The 18,431-nt window shown below is 38.4% G+C and overlaps 1 protein-coding gene across 2 annotated transcripts in view; it reads left to right on the forward strand.

Annotated features, from left to right (window-relative positions):
- The window catches only part of MAMDC2 (MAM domain containing 2), a 139,574-nt gene that overhangs the window by 101,908 nt on the left and 19,235 nt on the right, over positions 1–18,431 (forward strand). The window contains exons 10-11 of one of the 2 annotated variants that reach the window (XR_838719.3): positions 10,669–10,762; positions 12,432–12,580. Coding sequence is in view for 1 of the 2 variants with exons in the window: in XM_010999853.3 (XP_010998155.1) it covers positions 10,669–10,762; positions 12,432–12,584 (247 nt within the window). In the remaining variant the exon portion in view is untranslated. Of the gene's footprint in view, positions 1–10,668; positions 10,763–12,431; positions 12,585–18,431 lie in introns of both variants that reach the window. The other variant, XM_010999853.3, reaches the window with a different exon arrangement.

Consider the following 18,431-nt stretch of genomic DNA (forward strand, 5'->3'; position numbering starts at 1 on the left):
TAAGGTGGCAGTTTCCTCAGAGGACTGGACGTAGAGCCCTTGTCTTGTGTAGCCCTTCTTGGCATCAGTGTCATAGCATTATGCATTATATTGAAATTGTCTGCTTACCTGCCTGCCTACATTAGCTTACATCATACTGTCAGCTTCTGGAGAACTGAGATCTGTGTCTCATTTATTATTTTTATTTCTGATGCAAACACAGTTTCTGGAACAGGGTGGGTACTCAGTACATAGTTGGAAAGAGAACTGAACTATCAATGAGTATGTGTTCATGGCAAGGAAGAACAACCTAAATCCATCAAAAGAAGAAGGAAGATTAACTCATTCTGTCTTTGGATCATATAAACCATAATCGCTCATTGCCCAGCACCTGTACAATTTGTCCTGCAAGGAATTTGAAGGTGAACACTGTAATGCAGGACGATGCTGCTGGAGCAGTTATAAGGATACATGTAGACACATATATGCTGAGTCTGGTTTGGGGCTTTTTGTGATGGTATGTATTAAAACCAAAAGCTGTAACTTTCTTTTTTTCTTTTTTGGAGCAGCTTACATGATACCGTTTACCTAGTCCTAAAGATGATAGGAGGTTTCACCAGCCCTCTCAATTTTCCTATCCCTTCCCTGTCCCCCAACTCAGATCTTCCATCCTCCCTTCTGTGCTGTAGTCAGTGGTACACTCACTTCCACGTCATACTCTCCTCACCCACGGGTCCCTCTGGCTTCTCCCACCTTGGTTCTCTTAACCCCTGGGAACCTCAGCAGCTATTTTCTTCTTTTTCCTGAGCTGCTCAGCACAGCTGTGAAAAATAAGACTCATCTCCACTGTCCCCTCCATGCTGCTGGGAAAGCCTTTTCTTCAGATCATCTCTCACTGACTTCCTTTCTGATTCCCCACCCTCAAGGTTCAAATCCATCTTCATTCACAAGTTTCCAACTTGATTCTCTCTACCTCGTTCTTAGGATGTGACCTCCCTCTTGGGTTCATCTCCCAAAAGAATGAAGGCCTTGAACACAAGCCCCTTCAATTCTGTTCCTCTCGGAATCCTCACCTGCCTCTCTTTGTCACCTGATGAATCTGACAAGGGAAGCACTACCCTTGTTCTTAGTCAAAATCAACCAGTCATTTATACATTTGATTTAATCATTGTGTCTCCTCTGGGACCTTATTTCATAAATTGTTCCTTCTGCCATAAATCTTCAATTCCCATTGGTCCTTTGCATACTGCCAACGTATGTTGGTCAGACAAACAGACAGCAAACCTTCCTTTCACCTTTTTACCCATTTAAGTTGCCAACTTACCCCATTCCTTGAGTCTTCATACGTCTTGGGAAATGTGCCCTCAATGACTGATTAGGCTCCAGTGCAGTTTCTTATTCTTCAGATCCTTGCCTTCTTCCCCCAATTCTCCCTCAAAGGGTTTATCAACAGCAAATACTTCCATTGATCTTGCTACAGGAATCATCATACCTGCGAAAATCCTACCCTTCTCTCAAATTCCATCTCAAGAGCCCCTTCCTCTCTGAACCTTATGTAAGTCATTAACTCATGTTTTGTTAGAATGAGATTGTATAATAAAAGATTCCAGGTCAGGAATAAGAAGACTTGGCTTCAGTCTTGACTCTGGCATGAATTGACATAAATCAGAATGTCATGTCACCTCTCTATGAAATAAAAACCTGTTTTAAGATGTCCACTAAGTCTCCTCTACCTCTTATTATATCTTTAGACATCTTAATGTCAGGAACTATCTTTTAATATTGTGCAGCACAGTCCTTGTGGAAAGCCTTCTCTATTTCTTTTTTCCCTCTCACATTCATCATCTTCTTTTAGCAAAACATCAGTGAAATTTAAGTCTGTAATTTGAATTTCTGCTTTTAAAATCTTCCTTTTCACTTTGCACTTTAATAATGAAAGTTTAACTAGATGTAAAACATCTAGGGTTCTAAAATTTGTAAAGACAAGACTTAGCAGTTGGCTCAGATACAAGAACAGGTCTAGTGTGTTTCTGGAGAGATTTATAAATAGTTGGCTATTTAATAACAAGACACCCTGCTAAAATGGACTTAAGGAACCAGAAAACCAATGTGTAGACAAGATAGATGAGAAAAGATAGATTTCCTATCACATGTCATGATGTCTGGGAACTTTGGGAAATGGCTGTTGCAGAATATTAATGTTTCAGCATAATTAAAGCAGGGCAGCTGAGTACAAAGTAGAAATAGCAAGATCATTAATTTCTGACAAGATAATCAACACATCGTAGAACAGATTAGAGTGGTTCCATACACAGAGCCAGGAAAATTACACTGTCAAGTGGAATAAGTTATAATGGGAAATTGAACAGAGGCGCTAAGTTTGGAAAAGGAACCTAGTGTTGCATTCTTCCAAGCTAAACTCACTGTCAGCTGTCGGTCCAGGAATTACAAATGACTTTAAATGCAAGTAAGGCAGGATTGAGATACACTGGTTTTCCTTCTCTTTCATCTCCTTTCATGTATTTGTTGAGGACTTCTGTGTTTCATGTCAACTTTTGGGGAAATGACTGGAAAGATGGATTAGCACAACTGGTAGTTGCTAACACACAGCTCACATGAGCACAGTGTGTATGTCAGTGCATTCTTTCATAACTTTCCCAAGGAATTAATTTCATGGAATATTACTGGATCACCACATTTGTCCTCCCAGCACCATAGAGATGTCTGAAAAGACAGAATAAGCATTCTTTCTCCATAGTTTTATTAATAAGCTTAATTAAACAAACATTTATTCCCAAGATTGGTTATAAACCTGAAAACACAACCTCCCTCCACACTTCCAAATTCCCAATCTTGTGAGGATCTTACAGTCTTAACAGTGGCTGCATTTTGGGGGAATCTTTTCCCAAGTTTTCTGAACGAGGCACATTGATGCTCACACTGAGATTCTCTGTGGTTCTTCTGAGCTCATAGACCAGGTTTTCTGAGCTCCTAGACCAGGTGAGTATCTGCAGGCCATTCTAGCTGTAAGTTCAATTCATTTACTTGGAAATTGACAATTCGCACATTTATAAAGATGCTCTCTACTTTTCCCTATGAAGGAATACTTTTTTTTTTTTTTTTTGCATAGATGGCCCCATCTTTTTCTCCTGCTCCTGTGTGACTTTCTCTGGGTATTTTGTGCTCAGTCTTTGCCATACCCACCTCTAGTAGAAGTCTCTCTCCAGGTACTTCTCTCCAGAGAAGCCACTTCCCTATGGCACCTCCCACCGCACCATTGATGGGCCGTGAGCTCCTATTTTCTGTTCAATGTCAGGTTACAAGTATATCTACGTGGTGCTCAAGGACACATTACTATTTGTGGTCTGCCTATTTCATCTCAGTCTCCAAACCAAGACATTTAGTTCTCCCTTAATTTCATTCTCCAAATAAGGACTGCCTAAGAAACATATTTGAAAGGCAAATGTCAAGCCAGGAAAAAAAAATTTGCAACATATATGATAAACCCCTAATACATTTAATATATAAATTTACTCTAATAAATCAGTAAGCAAAGATGAACTAAGAAATAGGAAAGCAGGCAATGAATGTATACAGGCAAATCGAAAAAAAAATACTGCTGGAAAATAAATACACAGATGTATCCAACTTCATTTATAATCAAGGAAATTTTAAAAATAATAAAATAGTAGTGTTTGACCAGGAGTCCTCCCTAAGGGAGGTGGCCCAGAGATAAACCACATTGTATGTCCAGGAAGGCATTCACACCTATTTCCTTCAGTAATGATGAAAGGTTTATGGGATAATTATATCTAATAATGTCCTTATTATTAGGGTGTAGAATTAGACTTTAAAACACTAGAAATGATACCATTTTACCTTTGTCTAATGTTCCTTTTTTCAGAGGCTTTTCATGTCTGTTTTCCATTTAGATCCTCAATGCTAATTGTACAGAATTACTCATTTATGGTCCACATAAGAAGAGTATGAACTTTGGAGTCAGAAAGACCTTGCTCCCAAAACAAAGGAAAGGAAGTGAAAACGGGTGCAAATGAAGATAAGACCAAAGGTGTGGATGTGGGGAGCTGAGGAGATTCATTCCTGTGGGCCTAAATTTTCCATGTGGAGCAGATATCAGGTCATCAGCTCAGGGAGAGAAGGATATCACTGAGGTGAGGGAACCCACTATGGAGAGGAGAGGTCACTGCCTGAGGGGAGAGCTTTCGACATTCGCCAGTCCTGAAATTGAGTCACAGGCTATTTAAGATTCAGGATTTTGTGCTAGGTGATCAAAAACTCTTTGTCAACAGACACAAGGCAAAATGACAGGAAGCTAGTTACAAATACAGGTCAAAGTCATATTTGGTCCACTGCTATTAATTGGAGAGTTCCAAGACTTTCAGAATCGTATTTTAAAATAACTCAAGCAAAAAGGAGAAAGTGAGCAGATTGTATAATGAATGAGATATGGTCTATCAGAGATTTGGAGTGTGATGTTTCACGCCTGTGTCTACAGCTGGCCATTGTGTGACCTTGAGCTTATATCACAGGGTCTCTGGGCATTTTCCTCATTTTAAATATTGACCAATTCTGAGGTCTCTTCTGGAATCACCCTTCCTTTGTCAGTGACCAAACGATTTGAAAATAATGCAGATTTCTGAAATCAGTGAGTCGAGAGATCTGGGTATTTCCTACCCAAACAGCAATGAAAAACTTTGGCTGTAGATCTGCAGGTCTACCACAGGGTGCCCTCTACCCTGAAGGACTCATGCTGGTAAAGCTGCAAGCTGCTCAATCTTTGTTGTTTGTCAAAGCCAAGAGTTGAATTAAATCAGATGGGGTTTCAAACAGGAAAAAACAAAACAGATGGCTCTTTTAAGGAAAAAAGTGTTGGTCAGCTAAAGACTTATTTAAAACCACATGGTTATTCTGCCTTTTGTGGGATCTGAAGACCAAATATAGTATCTGCAGAAGGCGTGCTGTTACAGTTTAGCAACTATTTCCCAAAACATGGCTGGATTCTAAAAATACTAAAGTCTTATACTCATTTTCTAGATAAAGCTCCACACAGCCTGTCTTTAGGGATTTGTGAAAATTCCACCCTTTTAGCCAAGTCTCTGATGTTGACATTTCTGTTTTGCTTAATTTTTTTATTTTAAAAATTCTCTTATAACTTATTATCAGACAGTTAAATGAATATGATTGCATTATATAGTATAGTATGGGATATCCTGCAGTTGTGTCCCTGGCATCTTAATGAAGGGCTCTGGAATTTCACTGACTGGATTATAGTAATTTTGTGAATAATTATTCTACCAACTCTCTAGTCACCATATCCAAATTTGTCTGTGCAAATGATTTTAAAAGATTTTAAACCTCATCAGAAGAGAAGTTAAATTTAACCCAGAATCAAACCCTCTGGTAAATTGTTGAGGTCCACCACTTATAACAAGAACCTACCCAGGTTTGTTTTGTGAACAGGGGTAATTTATGGTATTGTTGGCATGGAATTGAAATGTTTCTGTGTGAAGATGGAAGGCCATTTCTGGAAACTATCATTCACATACTAATTACTGGCCCAACTGGGGCTCTTCAATTGGTAAAATAGGTGGTGCACAAACCCAGCAACCTGGCCGACTATATCTCTCGGGCAGGCCATGGAAACTACTTTAAAAGCCAGTGAAAAACCAGTCACTTCAGCCAGTGTTTAGCTCTTAAATATGAATAATCTTTTTTAACTACACGGCAAAGGTTTGTGGTTGTATCTCCCACAGCTCCCTGCAAACCTTCATTCCCTCCTCTCAGCAAAATTCTACTCATTGTGTGGAGGAGCACTTAAACTGATTCTTCATAAAGTTAAAATCAGTAACCCTAATTCTTTTAAACATTCAGCCTGATTTGGTTTGGGAAAATAAGTACTTGACAGATCTGTTTCTCTACTTTTTTTTTTTCCTATATGCTTTAACCAGCCCCTCTAATTAACACAGCCTTGTGGCCAGTTTTCTGTGCAGACCCTCTCTCCGATCTATTCCTCCTGCTCCTGACACCTGCCAAAAAAACTGTAGGAGAGAAATAAAATTATATACTATGAGGAAAGTCTGCTCAGTTGCTCTTTAGAATCTGCTGCCTGTCATTATGTTATTTTGAGAGAGTAGGTCTTTTTTTCTTTTTTTTTTTTTAAAGGGAGACAAATGAAAACCTAGAAGAGATTCTCTGCCCTTTGACAATCTGCAGTTTTCTGAAGCAGGAAATTGGAACAGTAAAGCCCTAATCATCTCAGGGATGATTATTCAGCTGAAGTGTTAGTCTCTCTCACTTTTGCTTTTTTGCTCCTTGCCTTTTATTTCCAGAGCTTGAGGATATTTCATTGCTCATTAGAACCACCACCTGGTGATGTGCAGAGGAAGAGAAAACTAATTCCATCTAGTCTGCTTTTAAAACATAAACAACTGTCCTGCTCTGACTAGGGAGAATAAATTGGTTGAAATTGATAGTGAATCCAAAAGGAGGAAATAGATCTGAAAGTGCCTCACATAGGGACTATGCATAATACAATTTAGCAAGTGGGGTTTTATAATCCACACAGCAATCTTCTACCACCCTTGACTAGTGGTTCTCAGCCAGAGGAGATTTTGCCCTGCCCCCTCCCCAAAGGGACATTTGGCAATATCTGGAGACATTTTTGATTATTATAACTTGAGGGTGATATTGGTACCTAGTGGGTGGAGACCAGGAATGCTGCTTAACATCCTGCAATGCACAGGACAGTCCCCTACAACAAAGAATTATCTAGCTCAGAATATCAATAGTGCTGAAACGGGAACACACTGCTGTAGATAAATGAGCGTGTACAATGTCTATTTTTAGTACGATAAAAAGTAAGTTAAATAGTAGTTTGATCCTTACTTGACTATATTTAAAGTTCTTTGCTTGCAGATACGTTTTTACAGCTCTCCATTCACTGCCTATTTGTATTTACAAAGTTAGTCTAGGTAAGTTTTCTTAACAATTCATATTGTCTATCAAAACAAAAATTTTAAAGTATCACCGGTCTCTAAGGACTGGAACCTTTAGTGCACTGAAACAAACTGATTTACACAAATCTAATTTGCCCCTAACTTTTAAGTTTGCATAAAATCAGGAACACCTAAGGGATATCGGTTTACTTTGTCCCACTTCTTCTCGTCTCTCAGATAGAGATTATTATACATTCAAGTTGCCTACAATTTTTTCCCCCAGTCTTTAGAGATATTCTGTTTGCTTTGAAATACTGCTTCAAATGAAATAAACACTGTTTTTAAAAAATCTATAAATAAATGAGAGGTTAATCCCCTCAAGAATTTAGACCATAGGCAATTTCTTTTTGTCACATTCTAATGGGACCCAGGGACAGAGTTGTTAAGAACAGACCAAAATGTTTTGCTTTCTCTTTGCCTGTGTCAGCCATCAGCTTACCCAGTCACCAACTGCCCTAAAATAACCTCCACCTCAAGGAGCCCTCAAGATGTAAGATGGCAGCACAAGAACAGGAGCTGATATTATTGGTGTTATTAATAGCAGGTTGGAAATCCAATGTGTTAGACCAAACAAGCTGATCTTGTCATGTTTCTGTTGTGTGTTGGAATGCTGATAGACAACTGCCAAACAGATGTGAGGTCTGAGGCCATAGTTTGAGGCTAGTACATAGCTGACTGACTTTGTGGATCTTTTATCAGGCAGAACAGCATGTGGTCTGGCCAGTGTTCTAAGTGAGGAAAAAGCTCTAAGATAGGAATAACAGAGTCGGTTGCTGTTGTTCAGAACATCTTTAGCTTTTCACTTAACCCACAGCAGCAGTTCACAAATTTGTTTAGAATGTCCAAAAGGAGCCAGGAAGCTCTATCTCATGGAACTTTCTGCAGTGAGGAAATGTTATATATCTGCTGTGTCCAACTTAACCACTGGCTCTAGCTGGCTATTGAGCACTTGAAATGTTGTTAGTACACCTGAAGAAATGAATTTTTAATTTAATTTAATTTAAATTTAAACAGCTGCATGTCCTCATGGGTGTTATAATAAACAATGCCAATCTGAGACCATATATCGCCTCATGTTAGCTGAGAGCTAGTTTTGCAGCCAAATTAATTTTTGCACAGAATTTCAGAAGAAAATTGCAGTTTTGAGCACTTCCAAATTGTAGATAAGGAATTGTGAACTGGTCTTTAGTGGTATATTTTCAGTGTTTAGCCTGGTGTGCTGCCCAAACCTGTCAGCTTAACATATATTTGTTGAATGAATGAATGAGACAAACTTTCCTATGTGTTAACTTTAGAGATATTGGTATATTTCCTAAAGTCAATTCTCCTCCAACAAATAGTGCCTTTGGATCTTAAACCTGGAAATAAGCCAATGAGTTGAAATACACTGAAGGAGAATAAGAATCAGGGTTGTTGTTTTTTGGGGTTTTTTTTTTTTTTTTTGTCATCTTCTCAGGATTTCTCTACTGGAATTATGTACATATCAAATGACTGAAAACAACAGAGAGCTTTTCTTATGTGGGAGTAAAGTGAGTGAACCAATAAATGTTTTTTGACTCGCAAAAAAAATAAAAAATAAATAAACAATGCCAATCTGAAAAACAATACCTCATTATTCCATGTGTTAATTATAGACATCCTGATTCCTTCTTTTTTTCCTCAATTATAAAAGTAGCAAAATTAAAGAATGTTAGAAAATAAGAAATTCTATTTAATACCCATAATTTCGTAAATCTAACATAATCATTATACATTTGGTTAATTTTCAGGTTTTTTCCTATGTATTTTTATCTTATTTTGTTTTATTTTAATTTCAGCTATTATGAACTGTTTTTTCCAGTTAACATTATGAGAGGAATATATTTCTGTACTTCTAAATAATATTTGCAAGTTATCAGAGCTAATGATTGCCTACTTCTTAGATTGCCATACCGTAGTTTGTTTATTTCCTCTATTTTTGAAGTCTTGGGTTGTTGCATTTGCTTGCTTGCTTGCTTGATTTTATGGTCATTATAAAATAATGCTGTAGTAAACATGTGAAAGTCTGTTAACATTTCTCCTCTTTAGGATACATTTACATGCAAAATGTCTGAGTCCTATTTAGGTAATAATTTACATGGTGAATCATTTCACTACCACAGATTCATTTTGAAAAAAAGTACTTTTTCACTATTCATGTGAAAAATAGACTTTAAAGGTGCCAAAGGAAAAGAAAGCCAAGACTTTTCTCTTTGCAGCACAATTAATTCAGTAAATTAGGAGACAGATTACTATTCCTTCCCATGTAACAAGAAAAATTGCTGATAAAATGTTACTGCCTTCAGGGCTCATGACACAGAACTCTGCTCTGCAGATGCAGAATAAGTTCCCATGCATAAATCTTGCAAGTGAAATATTTTACATATTCAGATCATCCCTAGAATCTATGAAGTAAGAAAATTAATGGAATTTAAACAAAAAACCACAAACATCCCCTTTTATTTTTTTCCCTGTAAATATATATAGTCATACATTATTATATCTCCAAGCTATCCTTTTTGTAATTTAAAGTAATATGAATACAGTCCCAGTAAAATTTCAGACATCTAACAATTAGTAGTTATGCTGAAGATATTGGCTTGAGATATTTTATATTTTGCATAGTGGTAGACTCATGTGATTTTTAAATTTCTTTTTAAATAAAGTCTATGTTCTGGTGGATCTGATCAGAGCAAAGGATTCCTACTGATAACATGGATAAATTGAGGCATAATATACTGAATATTAGAACCTAAAAAAATAAAATGTTCTCATTTTCATAAATTGGGTTGTTTTCTGTTATATTTCTTTGTCTTTGTTTGAATTAATATTTGTATTGGAGGGATTGAAATGACCTTGTGCTCATTAACCTCCTAAACCTGGTGAAGCAGCTTTGTAAACCTCAAAGTACAGTAAAAATTTAATATAAATGTTTTGAAAAGTGCTCTTGGCTCATCCGAAATATGAAAAGAAGACTTTTAAATTGGCTTAATGGAAAGAAATGCAAGACGTTTCTCTCTCTCTTTGGCACAATGAATTTAGTAACTTATGGTAGATTTGTTTCTCCTTCATATACAACAGTACAAATGTTTGGCCTGGTAAAATAACTGCATTTCTGGCTTTTATTAACGATAACATCAAGGGATGTAGATCTTTACTTTGGAAATGGAACCTAAATCTCCAGATGGCAAATCACTGGGACTTTGTTCACCATATGAATGAAACTCATTGCCAGAAAGTCATTTCCAAAAAAATCAAAAGTGTTTGCACTGGAAGTGTTTGTAAAAATTCTTGGACTACCGTCAACCCTGTATGCACTTTGCAGTTTATCTGGGGAAAATATTTAAAACCTTCCTGGTTTTCCTCTGCCATCCTGTTAACCTCTTGCTTTCCTCTCTCAGTTCTTTAAATGATGCAAACTAATGTCAGCATTAGTGTACACAACATATCATTGTGGGCTTGACTCTGCTTAAAAATGAAAGTAATTCCAAGGTCATGTATAAATAGTTAACCTTTATTCATCTGTAGTTCCTGGGCAGCAAAGAGGTGCCTGTAGTTTCCTTCTGCACACCTGTTGTGCTAATTACATCCCAGGTTGTAACAGTTTCCAGTTTTCAGTTAACAAAATTCATAGTTTTATTTTTCTGAATTGCAGGTGGTTTTCATGAGCCTGTGCAAAAGTTTCTGGGACTGTGGACTGGTAGCCCTGGATGACATTACAGTAGAATTGGGTAGCTGCTGGTCTCCAGGTAAGACGGCTGTCATTCCAGCTTTCTTTGTCTCCCTGGCTGATTCATTTAATCTATGCTAGTCTCTCCTTTGCTTTTCTTGTCAGAAATTCCTCTCATTTAGAAATGATGACTTGAATGCAGTGGGTGACTTTGTTCATATGACTTGATCCCTGTATCCTCGTCTATAAGAAAGATAGTAATACCCACCTGAATAGTGGGACTAAAACATATAAATTCCCTAGGGTAGGGCCTGGCACAAAACAGTGCCTTAAAAACAAATGCCTTCTATTATAATTAATATTGATACTATTATTATCGTTGCCTTACATGAATGTAAATTTTCAAGCAATATTGATGAAATTGTAATTAAACATAGATATGCTAACCATGTAATTTCTAAATGAAAATAAAATAAATACTGTCTACATGAATTAAATGACAATGGAACAATGGACTAAGCATTGATGATAGTGAATAATATGGTAGCTATGTGTTGGATATTATGTCTAATGAGAAGATGGTGCATATCTCAACCCAGATCATTGGTCTCTAACTACTAATTACCACTGCATCCTAAATCACAGGGTATCCATTTCTTTAATGAGCAGGAAAATTATGGTATCAGTCTGGCACTGGAGCATAATCTCTATGTTTATTTAATTAAAAGGTAGTTTGTTTCTAGTCCCTTGGTTTATCCAGGACTGCAAGGACAACACAAAGAACAAGATAAAAATCTATACGTTTGAAGCATAGAAAAGGGAATGAGACTTCATCAACTTGTAGTGTATGTAAAAGAAAATGAAGTAAAATAATTATCATGCAAGAGACATAGAAGGCTGTTTATTAGAGAAAGTTGCTGAGACTTCAGATATAGAGAGGTACAGCCAAGTTCAGCAGAAGTCCCCAGTAAATTGGGAGGTGGCAACACTCTCCTATCTTATAATCATTATTAGAGTTATTGAAGGTGGCAACCAAAGACATAAACATTTGTTTTTGGAGATGGAAAACAAGGCTTCAGGTAGGCAAACACCAAGTTCTAATATTTATGTAGCTAATATTTATTGAGAACTCCTTGTTCTAAATACTTGACATGCCTCATGTCATTTAATGCTCACAACCCCCTGAAGTGGATCCCATTAATTCTTCCGCCTGACAAATAAGACTGCTGAGGCACAGAAAAATGAAGTAACCTGCTCCACACAAGTTAAGCTATGTCTCCAAAAACACACTTAGTTCTCTCACATCTTCCTCCTCCTCCAAAGCAACGATAAAGTTGTTCTAAGGAGTCCTATCACTCCTGGATTTCTGAAGAAAGCTCCTGCATGGAATTTTATTATTTTTATGTTTCCATAAAGGCACAGTACCTCCAATTTTCAGGGCTTTGTAAGCTCCTTCACACAAGTAGATTCACAAGTCTGAGAAAGCTGCTTTCTCAAAGTATCCCAATACTTTTGGATCTAGATTTCTGATTGTTCTCCGCCTCTATGGCAGGACCCAGGGTGGAGCCCAAACTCCAGCTGGAGGCAAGAGCTTGGCGAAGGTGGGCTGCCGGTGAGGGGGCTGCCTCTCCCTCTGGGGCATAAGGTCAGGCGATACGCATACATGCAGAGTAGATTTCCAGCGAGCCTTGGGGTACACATTCACTGAAAGTACCTCAGCCATTGCAACACCTGCTGTTTCCTTGCAGAGGGACTCCCACCTCCACCTGGAGAGTGTACTTTCGAACAAGATGAATGTGCGTTTACTCAGGAAAGAAGAAATCGGAGCAGTTGGCACAGGAGGAGGGGAGAAACCCCCACCTCCTACACAGGACCAAAGGGAGATCACACTACTGGGGTAGGTGAGTTATGCCACATGATGCTAGTGCCTAAGGAAACCGGACATAGCATTTTATGGGTCATTTAATACCTTTTGAAATGTGAAAAATGATGTCTTGTGTCTAGAATGAACCACACATGTGATGCCACACACGTAGGATGGGTAGTTCAGTACATGCATTTCAAGTCATTCCTTCTGTTTACGACATTGGTGTGAACCTGGCTGCAAAAATGATTCAGATAGGCTTACAAAAATATGTACACAAAGATAATTTAATTAGAAATAGGTTTAAAAATAAAAGAGAGAGGGACAAAAATGAAAAAAAAAATGGTGTTCTAAACTAGAGCCCAGGGGGAGGGTATAACTCAGTGGTAGAGTGGGTACTTAGCATACACAGAGTCCTGGGTTCAATCCCCAGTATTTCCATCAAAAAACTAACTAAATGAGTAATAAAGATAAATAAACCTAATTACCTCCTCCCAAAAAATAAAAATTAAAAATATGAATAAGTAATCTGGAGCCCAAGACTGAGGCCTAGTATAAAAATATGCTGGCAGACACAGGAGAAGACATATCAGTTTTTCTAGCTTTCCAGCAGCTGAAACAAAAATGGAAAATTTATCTGTAAAACAGGATTTACAGTGTTCTTAGGATGGAAACAGATGGAGCAGCCCACCAAGAGGTAATAAGGGGGTGCATTTTCTGTAGAAAATGTATAAGCTACAATAAAACAGATGAAAAGTTGATCTGCTTCTTATTATCACCATGTGTCAGCAGTTGTAAACAGTGTCCGTGATAAAATATTCCCTGAAGATAGAGCTTTGTCACTGACCCGCTCAGTTTCACTTGCTATCCAGTTGGATAAAAGTACATCATTTGGTCCAGAAAAGCAGAACTCTCCCTGATGTTAAGATTCTAGAGATATTTCCTAAAGGGTCCTGGTAGAGAAGCCATGGTGATAGTAAACGCAAAGGTGAGTTGCATAGTGCTCTTCCTTACTAAGGTCTGCCTTAAGCTGAGTCTAGGGAGTAACACCACAGAGCAACCTAGAGTATAACCTACGTGTTGAATTGGCTAAACTTGTAGGGTGCAGTCAGGAACAGCTGTGTTTTTTCTTTCCAACACCCTCTTCAAACATACCCTAGAGAATTCTACCTTCCTCACCCCTTGGCGGACCCTGCCTTCCCAGTCCTGTAAAGGGATTAGAGCAGCCACACACTCATGTATGTGAAAAAGCCCAACTCAGATCAAAACTTCAGATTCTCATTCAATCGAATCATCTCTCTCCCTCAGCGTGGGCCTGACGCATAGTTTGGGGATGATAAAAGGGAAGACTCTGCTTTAACTTTCATTGTTTTGCTTCCTCCTCTCCCTTCTTCCTCATGATCGTTCATCCAGGGTGGGTGGAGGAGGGATTAAAAGAAAATAACGTGTTAAATGCTTGGTGCTATTTCAAGTTCTTTCTTGGCTGTTGAATATCTTCTGTTATGACAGATATCTAAATACTGGCTTTTTTGGGAACCTCCGCATCTTACCATTTTAGGCAGTGTACTCTCTGACTAATCTCCTGTGGCAACTCCCTCATCCCCTAGCACTTTACTGCAGAGGTACAACTCACATAGGGCTTCTGCTTGGGTTCCTCCTGGCAGTTTTGACTTGGGTCCTTTCAAGAGCCCTGGAGAATAGAGTTGTCACCAGTTAAATAGAAAAGATTGAGTGGATAGGTTTGTTGGGAAGATCAGTAACTCAGTTTGAAATTTGTTAGATGTGAAGTACCTACTCAAGTGGAGGTGTTGGGTAGGCAGTTTGGAGTTAAGAAAAGATGTCTAAGCTGGAAGTTGTTGGCATATTGTCTTCAGACTCAGTATTAAATTGTAAGTGTTTCCATAACAAAATACACAGACTGGGCAGCTTAGAGAACAGAAATTTATTTTCTCATGGCTCTGGAGGCTAGAAGTCTAAGATCAAGTTGTCAACAGGGTTGTTTTTATTCAGAGACTTCTCTGCTTAGCTTGCAGATGGCTTTCTTCCTCCGACATGGTTGTCCCTCGGTCTGTGATGTCTCGTGTCCTAATTTCTTCTTATAAGGACACCAGTCGTATTGGATTAGAGCCCACCCTGACAACCCCATTTTAATTTAATTACCTCTTTAAAGGCCCTACTTCCAAATACAGTCACATTCTGAGGTGTGAATTTTGGAAGAAAGTGATTCACCCCATAACAGAATCACTCCCTAGAGTCAGTGTGCTGAACAGAAGGAATAGGGTAAACTTTTATTATGTAACACGGCTGACCATCCAGCCTTTGTTCTGCTGCTCACATTTTATGCGAAAATAACTTGAACTTGTTTTTGTAGACAACATTGTACCTCCTCCTCCTAAACACAAAATCTGTGAGAATCTAACAAATTCGCATGCAGTAGATATTCCATTACTCATGATTTTATTTACATTTTTCTTCGTTCATTGGGGCAAGTTAGTTAACTTGGTGTGACTTTGTTTAAACAAAATGATATGATTGTGTTTGCTTTGTCTTTTTGAAAACTTTGAAGAATGTTTCGGCTGGCTGGAGTGAGACTTCAGAGCAAAATTGTAATGCAAAAACTTCTTAGTGTGTTCAACATTTTTTCCAAGCAAATACTGGAGAGAATAAATAAAATTCTCAGGTGCACAACACAGAGAATTCTGGGGGGGTTTTGGTTTTTCTTTTTTTTTTTTTTTAGTAAATTGCTTCTAGGTCGGTCTTCTCCGTTTTTTATTTCACCTGTTTCAGTGCAGACAAGACACCTTTCAATTTTCTAACCAAATAAAATCTTTCACAGATTATATATTTTTATTCCTAGATACAACAATGCAGATGAGGCAGCAAATTTTGCTATGCCCAGGGTATCTACAGATATAGCCTTGGAGTTTTGTGCTTTGTTTTGTTCTTTAAATTACTTTAACAGCTGTTCTGCTGGGGAAATAATAATAGCTAGTGATCATTTCTGGAGCATTTGCCATGTGCAGGCACTATGCTGGGAACTTTATATCCTGTCTTAGTCAGCTTGAGCCACTATAACAAAAATACCATAGACTGAGAGGCTTAAATGACAAATATTTATTTCTGACGGTTTTGGAGGCTGGGAGGCCCAAGAGCAGCAAGATGCTGGCAGATTCAGGGTCTGATGAGGGCCTGCTTCCTGGTTCATTGACAGCAGTCTTTTCGCTGTGTCCTCACATGGGACAAGAGGCCAGGGAGCTCTCTGAGGACTCTTGTAAGGGCACTAATCCCATCTCTGAGAGCTTGGCCCTCATGACCTAATCACTTCCCAAAGATCTTGCCTCCAATTACTATCATATTGGGGATTAGAATTTCAACATATAAATCTGGGGAAAAGGGACACAAATATTCAGTCAATAACATATCCTTACCACAACTCATAAAGTAAGTGAAAGTGCCCATTTTTCATATGAGAAAACTGAAGTTTAGAGATGTACCTTTCCAGAGCCACGTGGCAATATGGTAGAGTAGGGACTGAATCTCAGCAATGTTGGGCTCTAACGTCCGTATTCTGTCCACACTTCCTCACCTACATCACAGCCTACATCACAGTGAGAGACCACACATGACCTGGAACAGTTGTGACTTAGACGTGAAAAGCACAATTCTTCACATAGCAGCGTAATCTCACCCCTATCACTCTTCACACCAAAGAGGGGTGTCTGCTCTTGGAAAGGATATATTCAAACCGACAGTATTTTTAGACATCCATTGAAATATATCCAGCAGAAAGTATCTTCATTTTTTCTGATCTGTTTCTAATGTCAGTGAACCAATATTTTCAGTTTAACTCCAGAATTGCAGCCCCATCCCCCACCCAACTGTGTATTCTAAACCCTCAAAGGGTAGCTTCCCCATTTTCTGGCCTCTGATAGCTTGAGCTGTATGTGGACTGATGTACTGGGTCTCAGATTATAATATGACAAGGATCGCCCATTCAAAAATTAAAGTATAAGCAAATAGAGGCCCCTTCAAAACATTCACTTATTTGTTAAAGCCACCAGTATCAGAAACCACATATATATGTAATATAAGATGAGATATCTTAGAACTGGGAGCATACATGTTATATAGTGCAGGGTCTCTATGATCTTGATTTACTCCATATGTTGTGAATACCTACTATGCATTATTTATCCCATAATTACCACAGAATTATAATAAGTAAAGTAATTAGAGTTAAGTTCTAGAGAGGATGGAACCACATGGAGAGGAACAGTTTACTCTCTTTGGGAGCATCTTGAAGGATGAGTGGGAATTCATCAAAAAGAATGTCAGGGAGCAGGAAAGTATTTCAGGATAATGGAATGGCAGATGCAAAGCATGGAGCTGTTAAGCAGTATGGCCGCTTCAGGAAACTGATTCTGCCTCGCTGCCATGTAAGATATTGTCAGCCAGAATTCCCGGGAAGGTGAAGTCTAAGAGATAGGCTTGTACACAGGTAGTACATTTGGAGATGTGATCCCAAGCAGTAGAAGTGTGGGGCAAAGGCATTAAAACAAGGAAAGAGGGAGAACTGATTTGAGGATGCATCCCTGACTTGGCCACTGCTATGTCCATCTGGTTGTTTGATCCTGTGGGAACATCTGAGAAGCCATGTTGAGAGATGTCTCAGAGCCATCATCCAGGGGAGGAAAGAGAGAAACATTTGTCCTTAGATTCCTATCCTGCATTAGCCAAAGATAAATGTCCATTCAGCATTGACTACTCACTGTTCCCTCATTTCTAGGTTATATTTACATGGGTGCTGAGTGAATCTGCCGAAGCCCAAACCAGAAATGACTGCAGAAAACTCTGCATCAAAGACAGGAAGCCACAGGCCCAAGGGCCCAAGACAAGTCATCTATCAGATGCATTTGAGTGGAAGTATTTAAGGACAGTGTAGAACTAGTTCTAGGAATGGTGACTAGAATAAGAGACCACTGAGACTGAGAAGATCTGTAGTAGTGAATAGAGCATCTCATATAGGCATATCTAGGAAAGTGGTGGGAGATGACAGTGGACAGTCACATGGACAGATCACCAAGAGCCTCATCTATGTGCTAAGGAATCTGCATATTCACTCTGTATGGAAGAAGCATCCATTGAAAGGCTTTAAAAGGATAATTTTAGTGGTCCCAAAGCAAAATGATAAAGCTTTACTTGATAGTTCTCCCAACAGACATCACAGTAGGTACCACTTTCTTAGCCATCCTGCTTAAGATCCAGGGATCTAGATATTCCTAGATAGATTTAGCAAATATAAATATGGGACACCCAGTTAAATTTGAATTTAAGATAAACAGTGAATAATATTTAGTGGAAGTATATCCAAAATATTGAATGCAAGTTATAGAAACAAAGAATATTAAAACCAGGAAGGAACTTAGAAAACAAATGGCCCAGAAGTTGCAAATTCAGATGCTTTTACATGTTAGGATACCATATCTTTAGCAGGAGGCTGTTACATAACAGGATGTGGTAGGGACTGTGGTTTGCTGATGTATGTGCATCATCTAAAGATACTCAAAATAAAATCTTAAGAAATTATTGCAACATCCAAATAAATATCTGCCAACCAAATTTAGCTCAGAAGCTCCCAGGTTTTAGCTCTTAACTAAGATTATTTGATTCAACAAACTGACATTGCTAATTAAAGGAGGGTCTAGCACTGGAACCAGACACTCATGACTCCAAGTCCTGCACTCTCTTTCTACACTGAGACACTTTTCCTTTTGCCTCTATTTTGACAACTACTCAGTATTAGTTTAGAACTTGGATTGTAATCCCTGACTCCTAGATATCCATCCAGGGAGCTACTAGATACTCCTAGAAAAGTACATTGTTT

This window comes from Camelus dromedarius, chromosome 10, assembly GCF_036321535.1.
Source record: "Camelus dromedarius isolate mCamDro1 chromosome 10, mCamDro1.pat, whole genome shotgun sequence".
Classification (NCBI taxonomy): domain Eukaryota; kingdom Metazoa; phylum Chordata; class Mammalia; order Artiodactyla; family Camelidae; genus Camelus; species Camelus dromedarius.